General features: G+C 40.0%; 1 protein-coding gene and 1 pseudogene across 6 annotated transcripts in view; both read right to left on the minus strand.

The window, feature by feature from the left end:
• The window catches only part of ST3GAL3 (ST3 beta-galactoside alpha-2,3-sialyltransferase 3), a 227,342-nt gene that overhangs the window by 183,557 nt on the left and 22,175 nt on the right, over positions 1 to 21,610 (minus strand). For all 6 annotated transcript variants that reach the window (XM_066269415.1, XM_066269413.1, XM_066269414.1 and 3 more), the window contains exon 2: positions 18,216 to 18,360. In XM_066269415.1, the coding sequence (XP_066125512.1) occupies positions 18,216 to 18,357 (142 nt within the window). In that variant the 5' untranslated portion in view covers positions 18,358 to 18,360. The remainder of the gene's footprint in view (positions 1 to 18,215; positions 18,361 to 21,610) is intronic.
• Positions 13,138 to 16,706, minus strand: LOC136328745 (protein FAM161B-like; annotated as a pseudogene).

A 21,610-nucleotide genomic window follows, 5' to 3' on the forward strand; every position in this document is an offset into this window, starting at 1 on the left:
GCATCAAATAAAATAATAAAATACCTAGGAATAAATTTAACCCAGGAGGTAAAAAATCTGTACTTGGAAAGCTACAAGACACTGAAGAAGATACAAATAAATCGAAAAAAACACCGTGTTCATGGAGAGAAAATATTAACATCATTTAATGTTCATACTACCCAAAGCAATCTAGAGATTCATTTCAATACAATCCTTATCAAAATACCAATGGCAATTTTCACAGAACTAGAATAATCTTAAAATGTATATAAAACCACAAAAGATCCCCAAATAGCCAAAAGCAGTACCAAGAAAAATAAAGCTGAATGAGTCATGCTACCTGATATCAAACTATCCTAGACAGCTATCATAATCAAAACAGAATGTTTTACTGACATAAAAACAAGATACATAGGTCAATGGGACAGAAAAGAGAGCAAAGAAATAAACCCACACCTATATGCTCAATTAATCTATGACAACGGAGACAAGAATATACAATGGGGTAGAGACAGTCTATTCAACTGGAAAGATACATGAAAAAAAATGAAATTAGACCACTTACTTATACCATATAACAAGAATAAACTCAAAATGAATCTGACTTAAATGTAATGCCTGAAACCATAAAACTCCTAGAGGAAAACACAAGGAGTAAATTCTTTGACATTGTTCTTAGCAATGTATGTATATATGTATATATGTCTACTTAGGCAAAGGAAACAAAATAAAAATAAATGGAAGTACATCAAACTAAAAAGGTTTTGCACAGCAAAGGAAACCATCAACAAAAATAAAAGACATGGCCTGACCTGTGGTGGCGCAGTGGATAAAGCGTCAACCTGGAAATGCAGAGGTTGCTGGTTCGAAACCCTGGGCTTGCCTGGTCAAGGCACATATGGGAGTTGATGCTTCCTGCTCCTCCCCCCTTCTCTCTCTCTGTCTCTCTCTCTCCCTCTCTGTCTCTCCTCTCTAAAAATGAATAAATAAAATTAAAAAAATAAAATAAAATAAAAGACAACCTACTCAATGAGAGAAGATATTTACCAATAATACATCCAATAAGGGTTTAAAATCCAAAATATATAAGGAACTCATACAACTTAACCCCCCAAAACAATCTTATTTTAAAATGGGCAGAGGAACTGAATAGACATTTCTCCAAAGAGGACAAACAGATGGCCTATAGGCATATGAAAAGATGCTCAACATCACTAATCAGCAGGGAAACCCTCGTGCATTGTTGGTGGGATAGTAAATTGGTGCAGCCACTATGGTAATCAGTACGGAAGTTCTTCAAAAAGTTTAAAATAGAACTACCATATGACCCAGCAATTCCAGGTTTAGATACTTATCTGAAAAACTCAAAAGCACTAATTCAAAAAGATATATGTACCCCTATGTTCATTGCAGCATTATTTACAATAGTCAAGGTGGGGAAGCAACCTAGGTGTCCCTCAATAAATAAATGGATAAAGAAGTGGTACAAAAATACAATGAACTATTATTTAACCATAAAAAAGTATGAAATCTTGCCATCTGTGACAATATGGATAGACCTAGAGGGTCTGATGCTCAGTGAAATAAATCAGACAGAGAAAGACAAATACCATATAATTTCACTTACATGTGGAATCTAAAAAAAGTAAACTAACAAAACAGAGACAGACTCATAGATACAGAAAACAAACTGATGATCACCAGATAAGAAGAGGAATGGAAGACTGGGTGAAAAAGATGAAAGAGATTAAGAAGTACAAAATGCTAGCTACAAAAATGGTCACAGGGATGTAAAGTACAACACAGGAAATATATAGTCAATAATATTGTAATCACTGTATGGTCTGAGATGGGTATTAGACTTTGGGTTAACAACACTTCGTAAGGTATATAAATGTTTTAATCACTATGTTGTACTTCTGAAATTAATAGTATGTCAGCTGTAATTGAACTGTATTTTTAATGTTATGAATGAAAAGGATTTCAAAAATTGGCCTCTCACAGATACATAGTTTGAAGAGGGAGGAGTATTATAGCCTTTCAGATAATCATGGATATTCTCCTTTGATACTACACCAAAACTCAAAAAGCGGTAGTTTCTTAAAGGTTAGTGGCTATTTGAATCTGAAACCATATCAACAAACATTTTTATAATTACATTAAAATCCACTGTTTTATATCATGTTTTGAATGAATCTTTTAACCATGCATGATTTGGTGTAACATCAGAACAAGGGTCATTTGAACATTACTGGTTCACTAGGTAATGCAGACCTTCTAGTTTTCACATTCATTATAAAATATTAAAAAATCACACTTGATAATATAAATATCAATCTCATCAAAATAGTGTTTAAATATTTAGAAGGTACAGATAAGTTTTTCAAAATTCTAATTTTCAATTGAAAGCTCATGTTTTATCATTGCAAAAAAATAGTTGTTTCCCTTGAAGTGACAGGCTTACCTAACTCATTTTTGAGAAAAAGGTCTGACAAATACCCAAATTTGAATAACCACAGTTTGCCTGTCATTTTTTCAAGTAAAAATGGTATTCCACCAAAGGAGCAGCTAGTTAAGCTTGCAGATCCATTATACAGTGATTACACGGCAATTTTCCTTGAGACAATCAAATTTCAGTTTGCAGTAGTAGTGCTTTATTCATACTTCTCATTTCGTTTTCAAATTTGCTTTTAGTAAAATGATACATACTCAAAAGTCAAGATTTAATTAAATTTGTCTCATCAGGAAAAGTAAAGATGACTCTGCTAGTACAGTTTGGTGCCACTACTGATTTGTACTAAGGTGTGCATTGTCTTACTCACTCATCCACGAATGTCTCCCTGTACTGGTGACAGCTTTAACTACTGTAGTTTTACAATAGAGATTGATACCTGGTCAAATGGCTTTTTTTCCTCCTGAAACTATTAAGATATGGTTTTTCATAGAATTTAGTTACTCTTGAAATGCCAGTTGAATAGGTTGATAAAATTAACACGACAGCTCTAAATCAGTGAAACTGTCAATATTGTGTGATATGAGTTAAGACATCTCAGTTGATCCAAAAACTAATCATTCACTTTAAATATCATATATATATGGTTTTTCTTCTTTATCCTGTTAATATTACACTGATTGAATTTAAATGGTGAACCAACTTTGAAGCCCTTAGTCATCTTGTTTTATCCTTATTATAGATATTCTAAACCATACTTTACAAGGTTACTGTTTTTTCTGTAAGCAATTGTCTTTTAAACAAATTATGAGTAAGGGAGGGGAAGTGAATACACTTTGATATTTGCCCATTATTTACCACTTCCAGTGATTTCCATTTTTTCCTATAGATTCAAGTTTCCATCTGGTGTTACTTCCCACTGGCCTGAAGGAAATCCTTTAGCATCTTTATGTAATGCAGTTCTGTTAGTAACAAAATCTCAACTTTTGCTTATTGGAAAATGTCTTTGTTTCATTGCTGTTTTGAAGGATATTTTCATTAAAGAATTCTGGGATGGTATTCTCCTTTCAACACTTTAAAAGATCTTTCATTGTGTTCTGACTTCTATTGCTTATGGTGAAAGGTTAGTAAAATTTCTTACTCCTTTCTGTTTGGTTTCAAGATTTTACCCTCCCCTTTTTTTCAGATTTCAGAAGTTTTAACATGAGTCCTACATTTCTCCCTCAATATTATCCTTTTTTGAGTTTGCCTAGCTTCTTAGATCTGTAAGTCACTGTTTTCCAGCAAATTTAGGAAGTTTTCAGCCATCACTTCAATTTTTTTTCTGCCTAATTCTCATATAATTAGACAATTTTATATTGTCCATAAGGCTGCTTATTTTAAAATATATTTTCTTTCTGTGGTTCACAATGGATAATTTCTAATGCTCTCTCTTCAAGTTCACTGACTTGTTGATATCTAATATATTGTTAGGTGAAATCTTTATTTCTATTCTTATACTTTTCAGTTCTAGAATTTGCTTTTGGTTCCTTTTTATAATTTCTATTTCTCTGCTAAGACTACTTATTGTTCACTATATCTTCCTCTAATTCTTTATACTCTTCATAACAGCTACTTTATTAAGTCCAATATCTGGGCCATCTCATCTGAAGAAACCATGTCTTGTTTTCCCTTAAATATGAATCACATTTTCCTGTTTCTTTCTATGTCTAGTAACTTATTAAACACTGGACACTATGGATATTACATATAGAAACTATCCATACTGTTAACTTCCTCTGAAGAGTGTTCATTTGTGTTTTAGCAGGCAGTTTACTTACTGCCTGATCACCTTAAATTTGTATATCCAGTATTTATATGCTTGCCCTAAATTCTCCGTGCCCTGCCTATACTCCCCTACCTCCACCCCCAACTACCCTTGGCAACCACTAATCTTTTTACTGTCTCCATAGTTCTACCTTTTCCAGAATGTCATATGGAATCATACAGCACATAGCATTTTCAAATTTACTTCTTTTACTTAGCAATATGCATATGTTTCTTCCATGTCTTTTCATGACTTGATAGCTCATTTCTTTTTAGCACAGAATAATATTCCATTGTCTAGATGTACCAGTTTGTTCACTTATTCAACTACTGAAGGACATCTTGGTTGCTTCCAATACTTGGCAATTATGGATAAAGCTACTTACTACAAATATCCATGTGTAGGTTTTTGTGTGGACATAAGTTTTCAACTCCACTGGGTAAATACCAAGAAATACAATTCTGTAGACTAAGAGTATATTTAGCTTTATAAGAAACTGCCTTCCAAAGTAGCCTTACCATTTTGCATTCCCACCAGCAATGAATGAGAGTTCCTGATGCTCCATATCTTCATCAGCACTTGGTGTTATCAGGGTTCCATGTTTTGGCCATTCTAACAGGTATGTAATGGTATCTCGCTGTTGTTTTAATTTACATTTCTCTGATGACATATGATGTCGAGCATCTTTTCATGTTTATTTTCCATATGTACACCTATTTCGGTGAGGTCTTTGGCCCATTTTTTAATTGTGTTGTCTTTGTTCATATTGTTGAGTTTTAAAAGTTCTTTACATATTTTGAATAATAAACTTCTATCAGATATGTCTTTTACAAATGTTTTCTCCCAATGCGTCTTTTCATTCTCTTTACAGAGCAAAGTTATTAATTTTAATAAAGTGCAGTTTACCAGTTCTTTCTTCCATAATTGTGCATTTAGTGTTGCATCTAAAAAGTCATCACCAAACACAAGGTCATCTAAATTTTCTCCTCTGTCTCTGAAAAATATTAGTTTTGTGTTTTCCACTTAGGTCTATGATCCATTTTAATTTTTTTGAAAAGTGTAAAGTCTGTGTCTACAATCATTTGGGTGGGGGTGTTCTGTTTCCCCAGCATCACTTGCTAAAAAGACTACCATTTCCTCTATTGCATTGCCTTTGATACTTTGACAAATATCAGTTGACTGTATATTTGTGGGTCTTTTTCTGGATTCTCTATTTTGTTTACTAATCTAGTTGTCTATTCTTTCACCAATACCACACTATCTTGATTACTGTAGCTTTATAGTAAGTCTTTTTTTTTTTTTTTTTTAGAGAGAGAAGTATCAATTTATTGCTCCTTAGTTGGGCATTGATTGTTTCTTGTACCTGTTGTGACTGGGGATGGAACCTGCAACCTTGGGCTCAAGTTAAGCCAGCAATCCCTTGGCTTATGCCAATGACCTCTGGCTCAAGTTGGCAACCTTGTGATCATGTCCATGACCCTGTGCTCAAACCAGTGACCTCATGCTTAAGCTGGTGACCCCACACTCAAGCCAGTGACCTTGGGTTTTGAACCGGCAACCTCAGTGTTCCCGGTCATGCTCTATTCACTGCACCACCACTGATCAGACTATAGTAAGTCTTGAAGTCAGGTACTGCCAGACTTCTTTGTTCTTCTACAACACCGTGTTGGATATTGTGGGTCTTTTGCCTGTCCCCATAAACCTTTAAAAGAAGTTTGTTGGTATCCACAAAATAACTTGCTGGAATTTTGATTGAGATTGCCTTGAATTTATAGACCCAGTTGGGAAGAACTGACCTCTTTACAATATTGAGTCCCCCCTCCATGAACATGGAATATCTCTGTATCTCTTTAGTTCTTTTGATTTTGTTCATCAGTTTGGTAGGTTTTCTTATATAGATCTTGTACATATTTTGTTACATTTATACCTAAGGCTTTAATTTTTAAGGGTACCACTCACTGTAAGTGGTATTGTATTTCTAAGTTCAAACTGTACATGTTTATTGCTGATTTGTAGAAAAGTGATTGACTTTTGTCACTTGTATTCTGTAACCTTGTTATAATTACTTAATAGTTCCAATTTTTTGCCAACTCTTTTGGGTTCTTTTCGTAGACAATCATGTCAACTGTAAACAAAAACAGTTTTATTTCTCCACAATCTGCATACCTTTTCTTTTCTTTTTTGTTGTTGTTTTATTGCATTAACTAGGACTTCCAGTACAATGTTGAAAAGGTGAGAGGGAACATCTTTCTTTCTTTTTTTTTATTAAGTGAGAGGCAAGGAGGCAGAGATAGACTCCCACATGTGCCCCGACTGGGATCCACCTGGCAATCCCTTTCTGGGGGATACACTGCTGGGCTGGGCTGAAGCTCCATTAATCAGTAACCGTTATTTTAGCACCTGAGGCTGAGGCCATGGAGCCATCCTCAGTGCCAGGGCCAACTCTGCTCGAACCATTTGAGCTATGACTGTGGGAGGGGCAGAGAAAGACAGAGAGAGAAAAAGAGAGAAAGAGATGGAAGGGGAGCAGATGGTCATTTCTCTTGTGTGTCCTGACCAGGAATCAAACCCAGGACTTCCAAACGCTGGGCCGACACTACAGCTGAGCCAACAGGCCAGGGCCAAAAGGGGACATCTTTACCTTCTTCCTGATCTTAGTGGGAAAGCTGCTAGTTTCTCATCAAGTATGACATTAGCTGAAGGGTTTTTATAGATATACTTTATCAACTTGAGAAAATAATTTTCTTCTACTCCTAATTTACTCATTTTGGGTCTTTTTTTTATCATGACTAGGTGTTGGACTTTTGTCAAATACCTTTCTGTATCCACTGATATAAAAATGTAATTTTTCAGCCCTGGCCAGTTGGCTCAGCAGTAGAGTGTTGGCCCAGCGTGTGGAAGTCCTGGGTTTGATTCCTGGTCAGGACACACAGGAGAAGCGCCCATATGCTTCTCCACCCTTCCTCCTCTCCTCTCTCTTTGTCTCTCTCTTCCCCTCCTGCAGCCAAGGCTCCATTTGGAGTAAAGTTGGCCCTGGCACTGAGGATGGCTCCATGGCCTCAGGCACTAGAATGGCTCTAGCTGCAACAGAGCAACAGCCCAAATGGGCAGAGCATCACCCCCCGGTGGGCATGCCCAGTGGATCCCGGCTGTGCGCATGCGGGAGTCTATCTCTCTGCCTCCCCACTTCTCACTTCAGAAAAATAAAAAAATAAAAAATGTTACCTTTCTCCTTCAGCCTGCTGATGTGGTGGATTACTTTAATTAATTTATGAATGTTGAACCAGCTTTGCATACTTGTGTTAATTTCCATGACTACAGCATGCATGAAATATTTATATAAATTGTTAGATTTTATTTGCTAATTATCAAATTTTATGATATATATATATGAGAATGTTTCCATCTATGTTTATGACAGATAGTAGTCTGTATTTTTCTTTTCTTGTAATGTCTTTGTTTAGTTTTGATATTAGATTAATGCTGGCCTATCAGAATGAGTTAGAAAGTATTCTCTCTGCTTCTATCCTCTGAAAGAAATGGGAGCAAGTTGGCTTAATTTCTTTCAAGTTTAGTAGAATTCATCAGTGAAACCAGCTGTGCCCAATGCTTTCTGTTCTGGAAGATACTGATTATTGATTCAATTTCTTTAATAGATACAGACCTATTCAGATTGTCAATTTCTTTTTGTGTGAGTTTTGGCAAATTGTACCCTTTAAGAAATTGGTCCATCTCACTTAGGTTATTATCTAGGACAAAGAGTTGTTCATAGTATTTCTTTATAATCATTGTAATATCCATGGGATCAGTAGTGATGATCCCTCTTTCACTTCTGGTATTTGTAATTTGTGTCTTCTCCCTTTTTTATTTAGTTAGCCTGGCTGGTGGCTTATTGATTTTATCAATGTTTAAAAAAACCCAAAAACTAATTTTAAATTAACTGATTTTTCTCTTTTGCATTCCTGGTTTCATTTTAATTGATTTCAGCTCTGATTTTTATTATTTATTTTCTTCTGCATTCTTTGGGTTTAATTTGCTCTTTTTCTAGTTTCCTAAAGTAGAAACTTAGATGATTGATTTTAAATCTTTCTTCTTTTTAATATATGTATCCAATGCTATAAATTTCTTTCTGCTTTTGCTGTATCTCACAAAGCTTGGTAAGTTGTTTTCATTTTCATTGAGATAAAAATATTTCAAAAATATTTTGAGCCTGACCAGGCAGTGGCACGATGGATAGAGTGTGGGCCTGGGACACAGAGAACCCAGGTTTGAAACTCCGAGGTCACCAGCTTGAGCGCGGGCTCACCAGCTTGAGGGTAGGGTTGCTGGCTTGAGCGTGGGATCATAGACATGACCCCATGGTCACTGGCTTGAAGCCCAAGGTCGCTGGCTTGAGCAAGGGTCACTCACTCTGCTGGAGCCCCCCGATTAAGGCACATATGAGAAACCAAACAACTAAGGTGCTGCAATGAGGAAATAAATGATGCGTCTCATCTCTCTCTCTTCCTGCATTTCTGTCCCTGTCTGTCCCTCTCTCTCTCTCTTGCTAAAAAAGAAAAAAAAATTCTTTTGATATATCTTCTTTGATCAAAGTGTCATTCAGAAGTGTACTGTTTAAATACATATATTTGTGAATTTTTCCAGTCATCTTTCTGTTACTGATTTCTAATTTAAGTCTCCTGTTGTCCGAGAGTAGACATTGTATGATTTCTATCCTTTTAAATTTGTTAGGGGTGTTTTATGACCCAGAATGCAGTTGAATGTCCATGTGAGTTTGACAATAATGTGTATTCTGCTATTGTTAGATGAAGTAGTCTGTAAATGTCAATTATATACAGTTGATTAATGGTATTGTTGAATTAAACTATATCCTTAATGATTTTCTGCCTGCTTGGATCTGTCCATTTCTGATGGTACTGAGATGGACAGAGTGGTACTGAGATCTCCAACTATGATAGTGGCTTAATCTTCTTTTTGCAATTCTATTAGTTTTTGTTTCATATAGACTGAGGATCTGTTGTTAGGTGTATACACATTAAGAATTTTTCTGCCTTTTTGAAGAATCTTATCATTATGTAATAACATCTTTATTACTGATTACTTTCTTGTTTAATTATTTTTCATTTTTCAATGACAGTTGATATACAGTATTATATTAGTTTCAAGCGAACAACCCAGTGATTAGACAATATACACCTTACCACGTGATCATCCTTATAAATCTTATACCATCTGACACCATAGTTATTAGAATATCACTGACTATATTCCCTATGCTGTACTTTACATCCCCATGACTATTCTATAACATCAATCTGTACTTCTTAATCCCATCACCTTCTTCACCCATCCTCCAAACCCATCTGGAAACTGTCAAAATGTTCTGTCTCTATGAGTCTGTTTCTGTTCTGCTTGTTCATTTGGTTTTTAGATTCAATTATTGATAGATATGTATTTATTGTCATTTTATTGTTCATATTTTTATTTATTTTTTCTTCTTTTAAAGATGATCCTTTAACATTTTGTGTAACACTGTTTGGTGGTGATTAACTCCTTTAAGTGGGAGACTGCAAGCTGGCAAAGCCCTCGCAGTTTAAGGCTTAAGCTAAAGGCTATGCTCTGTCCCACAACTTCATATTGGCTATGAAGCTGAGTATTTGTACTTGTCCCATCCCCCCACCTCACTTGCTTGCTTAAGTTGCTAGAGGCAATTTACATGCCTTTCTCCACACTCTTAGCTATGTTTAACCTTTGTTTTGTGAAGTTAAGATATTATGCAGAGTGGAGGGTTTTCTGCACTTGGGAGAATTCTTGGGTTGCCTTGGAAATGTGACTTTGTATCAGAGATCTCTTTGATTTGCTAATGACTTTGCTCTGCCCTATAAATAAAGCGATTTGGGGGTGGAAACTTGCTCTTGCAAGCTATCAGCTGTGAAGAGACCTCCTGATCACATCCTTTTTCTCTCCAAGTTTATTTCTTCATTCTGCACCATTCTCACTCAGGACCTGGACAATTACTAGCTGCGCTGGTCCGTGGCACCTTTACCTCTTTTTGTCTAGGAAGCTCTTTATTTTTATTTTATTTTATTTTTCTGTGACAGAGAGAGAGACAGAATGGGACAGGAAGGGAGAGAGAGAGAGAAGCATCAATTTTTCATTGCAGCACTTTAGTTGTTCACTAATTGCTTTCTCATATGTGCCTTGATGGGGGAGGAGGGCTACAAACCTAGTGACCCTTTGCTCAAGCCAGCAATCTTGGGCTCAAGCTGGTAAGCCTTGCTCAAACCAGATGAGCCCATGCTCAAGCCAGTGACCTCAGGGTTTTGAACCTGGGTCCTCCACGTCCCAGTCCAACGCTCTATTCACTGTGCCACCAACTGACCAGGGTGGGAAACTCTTTATATGTCCTTTAATTCTAAACAATGGCTCTGCTGGGTAGAGTAATCTTGGTTGTACGTCCTCACTTTTCATTACTTTGAATACTTCTTGCCGCCTCCTTCTGGCCTGCAAAGTTTCTGTTGAGAAACCAGCTGACAGTCTTATGGGAGCTCCCTTGTAGGTAACTCACTGCTTTTCTCTTGCTGCTTTTTTTTTGTGTGTGTATTTTTCTGAAGCTGGAAACAGGGAGGCAGTCAGACAGACTCCCGCATGTGCCCGACTGGGATCCACCCAGCACGCCCACCAGGGGGCGATGCTCTGCCCATCCGGGGCATCGCTCTGTCACGACCAGAGCCACTCTAGCGCTTGGGGCAGAGGCCAAGGAGCCATCCCCAGCTCCCGGGGCATCTTTTGCTCCAATGGAGCCTCGGCTGCGGGAGGGGAAGAGAGAGACAGAGAGGAAGGAGAGGGGGAGGGGTGGAGAAGCAGATGGGCGCCTCTCCTGTGTGCCCTGGCCGGGAATCGAACCTGGGACTTCTGAACGCCAGGCCAATGCTCTATCACTGAGCCAACCGGCCAGGGCCTCTTGCTGCTTTTAAGATTCTCTCTTTGCCCTGGCCACTTGGTTGGTTAGAGCATCATCCTGAAGCACAGAAATTGCCAGTTCAATCCCCAGTCAGGGAACATACAGAAAGAGATCAATGTTTCTGTCTCTCACTCACTCTCTCCCATCCTCTCCTGGTGTGAGCTACAAACCAATCTGCAAATGGCTGCTACTTGTGCTGGTCTTGGAGGTGCCCAGGACACACCAAGCTGTAAACCAAGGCCAGCTGCCACTAGTGTAGATAATGGGGCCACTTAGTGAGAATATAGGACAAACAGAACAGATGCTGCTTGTTTGAAAGATTATAATTGTCTTGGCTCAGAAGCATGAGCCAAGACAATCTGTATGGCAGGGTCACTGGGAACAGTTAGGTGGGTGGGGTGGGGTACTCAGGGAATCACTAGAGAAGGGAAAACAGTGATGGCCAGATTGATGGACTCAGATACAGTGCCCACCTGCTGGCTCTGTGTGGGGAGCTCAGAAAAGGAACAATGGCTGCTGCCAGCACTTCTGTCTGGGAGAAGCTGTCTCTCTAACTTACATCCTGATGCCAGACAATTCAGTTCCTCCCCATGTCTCTGGTGCCTTTGAAGCTACTGTCCCAGCACTGGATCTCAGAGGGAGTATGAGTAAGTCTGTATGCAGGCCCCTTAAGAGGAACTTCCTGGGGCTCTAGCAGCCCTCCATCTCACTTGGCCACAGTTCTGGCTGGTTTTTATAGCCAGAAGTTATGATGACTCCCAGCACTAGAACCCTGGGCTTGAGGGTCCTGGTGTGGGTCTGGAACCCCTCACTCCTAACAGGGCACCTCTGCAGGCAAGATATCCTCTCTCAATTTTTATCTGCCACACATGGATGTGGGACCAGCCCATTCTGTATTTCTGACCCTCTTACTAGTCTTTTTTTTTTTTTTTTTGAAATGTCAGTTTTTATTTTCCTGTAGGCTGACTTTTATACCAGAGCAGTGCTTCTCCATTGGGGACATTTTGTACCCCACTCCTCTGGGGACATTTGGCAATGTCTAGAAACATGTTTGGTTGTAACAACTGGGGAGTTGGTCATGGCATCTGGTGAGTAGAGGCCAGGAATGCTGCTACACATCCTACAGTGTAAGGACAGCTCCCTCTCCCCACACCCAGCAAAGACTCATCTGGCCCAAAATGTCCATAGGGCTGAGGTTGAAACCTTGTACTAGAAGCTGCAAACTTGACCTCCCACCCCCGGTGTTTTATTTTTTTCCATACAATATTTGCAAGCACTTTTTAAATAGTTGCCACCACGCAGGTTTCTGGCCTCTGGTGAAAATGCAGTTGATCTGGCAATTTTGAGCTGTCTTCTAACAGAGACTCCAGTCTCTCCTGCTGTCTTATAGCCCGCCCATTTGACCCATTTGTTTTCTGACTAGTCCTGGCAGGCGGTTGGGTTTGTGCCCTTTTTCTGTACCTAATGTTTAAGTGTGAGGCACGAAGAGCCCCTCACTTGGCTCAGGTTCCTGACTCGGAGCTTCTCCACTTGTTTTACTTCAAGGGTCCCCAAACTTTTTACACAGGGGGCCAGTTCACTGTCCCTCAGACCATTGGAGGGCCAGACTATATAAAAGACTATGAACAAATCCCTATGCACACTGCACAGATCTTATTTTAAAGTAAAAAAAAAAAAAAAAAACGGGAACAAATACAATATTTAAAATAAAGAACAAGTAAATTTAAATCAACCAACTGACCAGTATTTCAATGGGAACTATGCTCCTCTCACTGACCACCAATGAAAGAGGTGCCCCTTCCGGAAGTGCGGCAGGGGCCGGATAAATGGCCTCAGGGGGCCGCATGTGGCCCGTGGGCTGTAGTTTGGGGACCCCTGTTTTACTTGAACCATTCCCTGTTATCTGTGACTTTTCTCCATTCTCTAAGAACAGCCATGATTTAAAACCATGTTTCTGCCTGCCTTGATTTAACCCCATGTTAGCTGCTTAATATTTATTGAAAAGCAGTCATTTTAAGTGTACTGATTAAGCAAGTGATTGGAGATTATCTAGCAATCCAAAAAACAGCTCCTCTTGTTCTTTCTTGGGGCTTGTAGGCTGACCTGGAGATCCTTCTACATCCTGCTATGGCTCTCTGATGCCGAGTTTTGCTGTTTCATGGGTGCTGGGGTAATCATGGACTTCTGACTGCTCTTTCCGCTGCATAGCCCTGGTGCCCTGACCCTTGTTCCTCACAAAGTCTTCATCCAGTCCAGCCTGCTTCAGGCTGTCTTGATACCGTTGTGCTGCCTCTTTCCTGGCAAGGTCCTTGGTAACTTGTTCGAAGAGGTAGGGCTTTGTTTGTATTCTCTTTTTCATTTCCTCCAAATCCTTCTTACACTCTTTTGCTTTTTTATGGTCATTGTTCCTGTTTTCTTTCAGCTTTGCTTTGAATACCTCCTCCAGACTTTTATGGGGATCCATGGCTTTTGCTCGCAAGGTCACAGATTTAGACATTGCTTGACACTTCCTTTTATGCATCTCCAACCACTGAGCACTTTCATCTGCTTTGTCCTTTTTTTCAAGTGAATTTCTGACTGCAGACTCCCTCTTCCTGGTGGCATCTGTGATGTGCACAGGGAGGGTGTTGGCAGAGAGGGAAGCAAGTCCACTCAGAGAACGGCTCCTTGACCGGGGTGTGGTGGGTAGCTGTGGAGTCCTTCCTCCCTTCGGTGGTGGCGATAGCATCACAGGGTCGCTGAGTGCGACACAAGCTGGCGGTTCTCAGTAAGAAGGGCTTGTTGCGAGTTACCTCTCGGGTGTCCCTTCTCTTGGCAGCTCTTCTCTGGAAGGCCTTGTAAAGGCCCTCGTAATCCGGGACGGTGGGGTTCACCTGAGGTTGGAATCCAAAGTCAGTCTGCAGAAACACAAGCTTTCCTCCTGGGTTCGGGTGGCAGTGTGAAGCCGTGGGTCAGCCCTGTGACTGGACAGGGTGATGGGGGAGGAGGCCATCTGGAGCATGTCCCGGGCTCTCATCTGGATGCGAATTTTCCTGAAGAGCTCAGTTTCCTTTCATCTCCTCCCTCTTACTAGTCTTGATGTGGCTTCTTTATATTCTTAGTTGTAAGACTTCTGTTCAGCTAGTTTTCAGGAAATTCTGAATGATGGTTGTGGTGTAGTTTAGTTGTAATTCTGATGTGGTTGTGGGACAATGAAAGTGCTGCATTTACCTACACCACCACTTAACTGGAAGCTACCTTCTGCCTTCTTTTAATTAGTATTAGCAAAGTATATTTTTCTTTCTTTACTTTTAATCTACATATATGTCTTTATATTTAAAGTGGCTTTCTAATAGACTACAGATAGCTGGGTCTTATTTTTTTTATCCACTCTGACAATCTGTGCCTTTTAATGGGTGCTTTTAGACTGCTGATGTTCAAAGTGATCACTGATACAGCTGGAGTAATATGCTATTCATTACTGTTTTCCATTTGTTGCCCTTGTTCTTTTTTTTTTTTTAATTTTTTTACAGGGACAGAGAGAGAGTCAGAGAGAGGGATAGATAGGGACAGACAGACAGGAATGGAGAGAGATGAGAAGCATCAATCATCACTTTTTCAATGTGACACCTTAGTTGTTCATTGATTGCTTTCTCATATGTGCCTTGACCGTGGGCCTTCAGCAGAACGAGCAACCCCTTGCTCAAGCCAGCGACCTTGGGTCCAAATGGTGAGCTTTTTTTGCTCAAGCCAGATGAGCCCACGCTCAAGCTGGCGACCTCAGGGTCTCGAACCTGGGTCCTCCGCATCCCAGTCCAATGCTCTATCCACTGCACCACTGCCTGGTCAGGCCTGCCCTTGTTCATTGTTCCTATTTTTGTCTTCCACATTTTACACCTTTTGTGGGGGTGTTTTTATATTTTATTTATTTATTTTTAGAGGGGGGGGGGAGAGCAGGAAGCATCAACTCTCATATGTGCCTTGACCAGGCAAGCCCAAGGATTTGAACTGGCAACCTCAGTGTTCCAGGTCAACGCTTTATCCCACTGCACCACCACAGGTCAGGCACCTTTTGTGTTTTTAATTGAGCATATTATGATTCCACTTTCTCCCTTTTCTTAGCATATTGGTTATATTTGTTTATACTTTTTTTAGTAGTTGCCCTAGAATTTGCAATACATATTTACAACTAATTCAAGTCCTCTTTCAAACACTATACCACTACACAGGTAGGGTGAGTACCTTGTAATAACAAAATAATCCTAATTGCTACTTCTTTTTAAAATTATTTTATTTATTCATTTTAGAGGGGAGAGAGAGAGAGAGAGAGAGAGAGAGAGAGAGGAGGGGAGAGGAGCAGGAAGCTTCAACTCCCATATGTGCCTTGACCGGGCAAGCCCAGGGTTTTGAACCAGCAAACTCAGCGTTCCAGGTTGATGCTTTATCCACTGTGCCACCACAGGTCAGGCTAATTGCTATTTCTTATCCCTGTATCACTGCTGTCATTCATTTTATGTATATATTTCAGGTTTTCCTACTCTGACACTCATTCCTGTGACAGTTTCCACATGAGACTCTGTATTCACCTGTTTCTCCAACTTTGGGGACAGCATTTTGTCCTGTGTCTTCCCCTTTCTTATGGATCCAAGATTACTGATATTTTCAGTCTGTTCAGCTTTTTACTTGTTGTTAGGACAGAGTAGCAACTTCCAAGCTCCTTAACATATAGAATTGAAAAATCATAAGTTACACAGAACTTTCAAAAACATGTTGGTTAACTAAACTAGTCTTCTTCTTGAAGCCTTTCAGGTGAAGCATTTGACCCAGATCCTGGCAATTTAACTAAGCCTTGACCACATGTAGCTCTCAGCTGCTGAAAACAAAGCAGTGTGTATCCTTTGACAACATGCCTTGGGATTAACGAAATAATAAATGATAGTTGTTTTATTTCTCATGTTACAGGCTGACAGTGTAAAGGTGAATGTTCATCTTATATCCAGCTTACACAGAGCAGGACATGAACCATAATAGGAACAAATGTACTGCTTACTGAATGAATAATTTAATAAAAAAACCCTCTAGATTCCTCTCTGCCACCCACCATGAAGGAATTCCAACAGGTTATCTTGTACACACAGTATAAAAACTAAGGAAAAATAATGCTACAAACATTTCCTTTTCAGACTTGGAAGTGCCCTCTAAGCTCCTCTGACAAAAGACATACAAACTTGATTACTATGCCTCTTTGAAGCCTGTCTCTACATCTGTAAAAGAGGATAATAACAATCAATAGAAATTATGAAGATCAAATGAGATTATGAGTATAAAATGCCTATCATAGTACAGACATAGCAGACACTCAGTAAAATGTTATTTTAATTTCATTATTATTGGTTATCATCGTCAATGTTATTAAAGCAAAGACTACATTTCATTACACAGCAGTCATCTGCTTTGGGAAGCCGCTTCAGCTGGACTTTATTGAGTAGAGGGCCCTTCTCTGACATGGTAAGTAATAGCATCTTCGTATGGTTATGGTAAGAAGTAAATTAAATTAAATGTGTAAATTGTCTAGCCTAAAACCTCACACACAATGAGTCTTCCACAAAGTTAACCTATTTCTTGACTTCTCTAAGAAAATATTGTTTAATCCTTGATTATGTCTCTATAGGTGAGTAGCTTTTAGCGAAAAGGGGAACCCCATCCCTTGCACATATTTCTATTTATTTTACGGAAACATTAATTTATCAATTATGGATACACAGAATGCCACTAACTACAGAATTCTGCATTGCACTGATATAAACACTCCTTATTTTGGGTAGTCTCCTTGATTTTAAAAATAAGTTGGAACACTGAAATTTAAATAAACTGGAAACACAAAGTAATTAGTGATAATTCTAAGCTAAGCAGTTAAGAGATATTCCATATACAACAATAAATTAAAGATATAATACTACATATTTCAAGTTAGCTTGAAAATGCTTCAGTAGTTTGGGCCACATGAGAAATAAATGAGCTACTTCATAGGAATAGTTCCCATGATAAGGTCTCAATACGAGACTGATTGCCAGTTGCCTCTTCCAACTCATTCTAACTCATTTTAACCCTATATCAAGACTAACTCTACTCTCAAGAGAATTCCACACTGGTATCAGATAGATGTTTGTGAAAATAAAACTACTTTAGAGAACATACAATCACTAGGAATCAAAACAGACTACCTGGTACTTCCTTCAACAAGCTCAGACAGCCTTCAGACTGAAGAACCAAAAGGAAAACCACTTGTAGTTATTACATGATACTTCAGGCTACTGCCAAAAGAAGAATGTGCAAAGCTGGTGTTGCTCAGTACAAGCCCTTCAACTTCAAGACTAAAACCACAACACAGGCAAAACTAACGGAAACCAAGTCCAAGGGTCCAGGCAGCTATGTAGAACATGCGGGTAACACATGAGATCTGAGGCACAAATGGAAGAAAGGGAATAGGAGTTATTGATTAGGGGGTCATTAATCTATTCAGGTACAAATTCAGTACCAGCAAAAGCGAAAAAGATTAAGTAGACAAAATTTCTTTAGGGAAAATAAAGACAATATTAAGTTGAAAATTCAAGAAAAATGTAAAGATGATGTTTTTAAGGCAAAAGAAAAACAACTTCACTACCAAGCCCTAAGGCAATAAATGGCAAATGAGAACGGCAATACACTATAGTAATTAAAAAGAACAACATTCAAGGACTAAAAGTATTGATACAGTCTGAGTTTTTATTGAAGAATAATAGCACATTTTCACTGGGTTCATAAAAGGATTTGCCATAGCATGCAGTTTTGTTTTTTGTTTGTTTTGTTTTGTTAAGTTCTTAACCAACAGCAACAAAAGTAGTCAATTTCTAAGCAGAAATCCCAGAAATGGTCAGTTTACTCTTACTGCCCACCTCTGAAGAATATGAGAGCATTACAGTCACACGAAAAACCAATCACTGATCTGCAGCAGGCTTTCCCCAGGGGTAAGCAAGAGTGACCATACTTACTGGAGTCCTCCCACTGGAGTAAATGTAGCTTCCATGCAGAATAATACAAAAATCCCAGTACCAGAAAAAGGCAGAGGGCTAGCAGCAGATTGCGCACAAATACTAAGAGTCCCATCTTCACATGATTTACGATTTCCCACATGACCTAAAAAAAAAAAACAAAGCCACAAAATAAAACCAATTTAGGTCTTGAAAGATAAAGCAATAGTCTTATTAATATACTCTACCTTAAAATAAGTATTTATAGGAGAATTTCCAAATGAAGAACCTAGAATTATCTTTAAATTCACAACATGGCATCTTTCAATCTGCTCATCCCTGTGTCAAGAAACAGCTTCACCAGCCACTCAGCAACCAAGCCAGAGCTCAGTAGTAATCCTGTGTCCTGCCCTTCATTCCTGATATCCCAATCAATGACCAAATTCTCGTAATTCCAACCTCCCAAATAAGTATCAAATCATGTTCTCTCCCCACCATCACTACCCTCCATCTACACCATCACAGTATTCCCAAAGACAAGTTTTCCCTGCCTCCCAGTTTGCATTCTCCCAAACCCATTTTCCATCTAGCACAGGAACAGTCTGTTAAAAACACAAATTCTCACATTACTTCTCTGCCTAAACCCCTCAGTACTGGTATTCTACTGCTGCGATAAAAAAGTACCACAGCCTGACCAGGCGGTGGGGCAGTGGATAAAGCATCAAACTGGGATGCAGAGGACCCAGGTTTGAAGCCCCAAGGTCACCAGCTTGAACACAGGCTCACCAGCTTGAGTGTGGGGTCGCTGGCTTGAAGCCCAAGGTTACTAGCTTGAACAAGGAGTCACTCACTCTTCTGTAGCCACCCTCCCCCCCCCCCCCCCCCGTCAAGGCACATATGAGAAAGCAATCAATGAACTAAGGTGCCACATCGAAGACTTGATGCTTCTTATCTCTCTCCCTTCTCGTCTGTCCCTCTTTGTCAATCTCTCTTTCTGTCTCAAAAAAAAAAAAAAAAGTACCACAAATACAGCAGCTTAAAATAATACAAATTTATCTTTTCAGAGTTTTTTAAGCCAAAAGTCTAGATACAGTATGGATCAGCAGGGTACTCTGCATAGTCTCACAGCAAAACCAAGTGGTCAGTAGGGCTTTCTGGAGACATTGGAGATGACTCTCCTTCCAGGTTCATCAGGCTGTTGGTCAAATTCAATTCCTTGCAGCGAGGTTCCCGTTTCCTTGACAGCTGTCTTTGCTCCTGTATTCCTTCTCATGCTTACCAAGTGATCCCCTTTAGCCATGGTGCATTAAATCCCTCTCACTGTGAATCTCTCCAACTTCCCCCTACCACACCCTGCTTCGGCTTCCAACCAGAGAAACTTCTTTGCTTTTCAGACTCCTGTGATTATATTGGGCCTACCTGACTAATCCAGGATAATCTCTCCCGATTTTAAATTCTATAGTCATAATTTCATCTGCAAAGTCCCTTTTCCATGTAAAGTAACATAATATTTACAAATTCCAGGAATTAGCTATGAACATCTTTGGGGGGATCATTCTACTTAACAAATCTTTAACTAAATTCTCAATTCCTTTAAAATAAAGTAATTGCTCTTACAAGTCTAACACAGGGGTCGGGAACCTTTTTGGCTGAGAGAGCCATGAACGCCATATATTTTAAAATGTAATTCCATGAGAGCCATACAATGACCCGTGTACATTACACATTACCCAATAAAAATTTGGTGTTGTCCTGGAGGACAGCTGTGATTGGCTCCAGCCACTCGCAACCATGAACATGAGCGGTAGGAAATGAGTGGATTGTAATACATAAGAATGTTTTATATTTTCAACATTATTATTATTTTTATTAAAGATTTATCTACGAGCCAGATGCAGCAATCAAAAGAGCCACATCTGGCTTGCGAGCCATAGGTTCCCGACCCCTCGTCTAACAGCTTCTGCCCTAGATCAGTGGTAGAGCATCAGCCCAGCATGTGGAAGTCCCAGGTTTGATTCCCTATCAGGGCCCACAAGAAAAGTGATCATCTGCTTCTCCTCCACCCTCCCTTTTCTCTCCCTCTCCTCTCTCTTTCTTTTCTCCTCCCACAGCATGGCTCCATTGGTTTGAGTAAGTTAGCTGCAGTGCTGAGGATGGCTCCATGGACTTGCCTCAGGCACTAAAACAGCTCGGTTGCCAACCAATGGGGCAACAGCCCGAGATGGGCAGAGCATAGCCCAATAGGGTGCTTGCCGGCTGGATGCCAGTTGAGGTGCATGTGGGAGTCTGTCTCTCTGCCTTCCCACCTCTCACTTAATAAAATAAACTTAAATTAAAAAAAAAAAAAAAAAGTCCAGCCCTGGCCAGTTGGCTTAGTGGTAGAGCGTCGGCCTGGCGTGCGGAAGTCCCGGGTTCGATTCCCAGCCAGGGCACACAGGAGAGGTGCCCATCTGCTTCTCCACCCCTCCCCCTCTCCTTCCTCTCTGTTTCTCTCTTCCCCTCCTGCAGCCAAGGCTTCACTGGAGCAAAGTTGACCCGGGCACTGAGGATGGCTCCATGGCCTCTGCCTCAGGCGCTAGAGTGGCTCTGGTTGCAACAGAGCGACGTCCTGGATGGGCAGAGCATAGACCCCTGGTGGGCGTGCCGGGTGGATCCTGGTCGGGCGCATGCGGGAGTTTGTCTGACTGCCTCCCCATTTCCAGCTTCAGAAAAAAAACAACAAACAGAAAAAAGTCCGGCAACTTCTGACTGGGCCTTTCTATTCACTCTCCAACCCATCTCCTTCTTCTCCCAACCCTGTTTGTGTCCTATGCTCTAGCGGCCATTATTTCTATTCACTGAGCACTGCCTTACTGTTTCTCTCCCCAAGGCTTGTCTGGAACGCACTCTCCACCCTATTTCACCTGTTGCACATTCTTTGATACATTGGCCAAGAAGACAGCCAGGATAACCTCGCCCCACCTCCATTCAGGTGTCTTAGCCACCAGATAACACAGGAGAAAGAAATTAAGTATTATAAATGAAGTTATCATCTGCAATTTTCTGGCTGTGAGGATGCACCTGGCCTCCTTGAACAGCCATAAAAAAGGCATAGAGGTAAAGAGCTTCAGCTGCTCACAGTAAGCTCTCTTCAGCATGTAGGGGAAACAGCAATCTGGACTCAGCCCCTTATCTCAGAGAAGGAGGGGTTTCTTTTCTGTCCAAAGCTAATGCAACAAACACGAACTGCCAGGGATTATGCAAGACACAGAGGACACTAAGACAAATCAAACTCAGACATTGCCCTAAAGTTGTCTGACTTCTCACTTCCTGTTAATTCTTCACCCATCATGATCTGATCTGGCTTCCACTGACATCTGAAACTGTGAGGAGAAACAGCACGGTGGTAAGAGCCCTTTCTGTGCCTTTTTTGCCTA

This window comes from Saccopteryx bilineata, chromosome 3 (assembly GCF_036850765.1).
Source record: "Saccopteryx bilineata isolate mSacBil1 chromosome 3, mSacBil1_pri_phased_curated, whole genome shotgun sequence".
NCBI lineage: Eukaryota > Metazoa > Chordata > Mammalia > Chiroptera > Emballonuridae > Saccopteryx > Saccopteryx bilineata.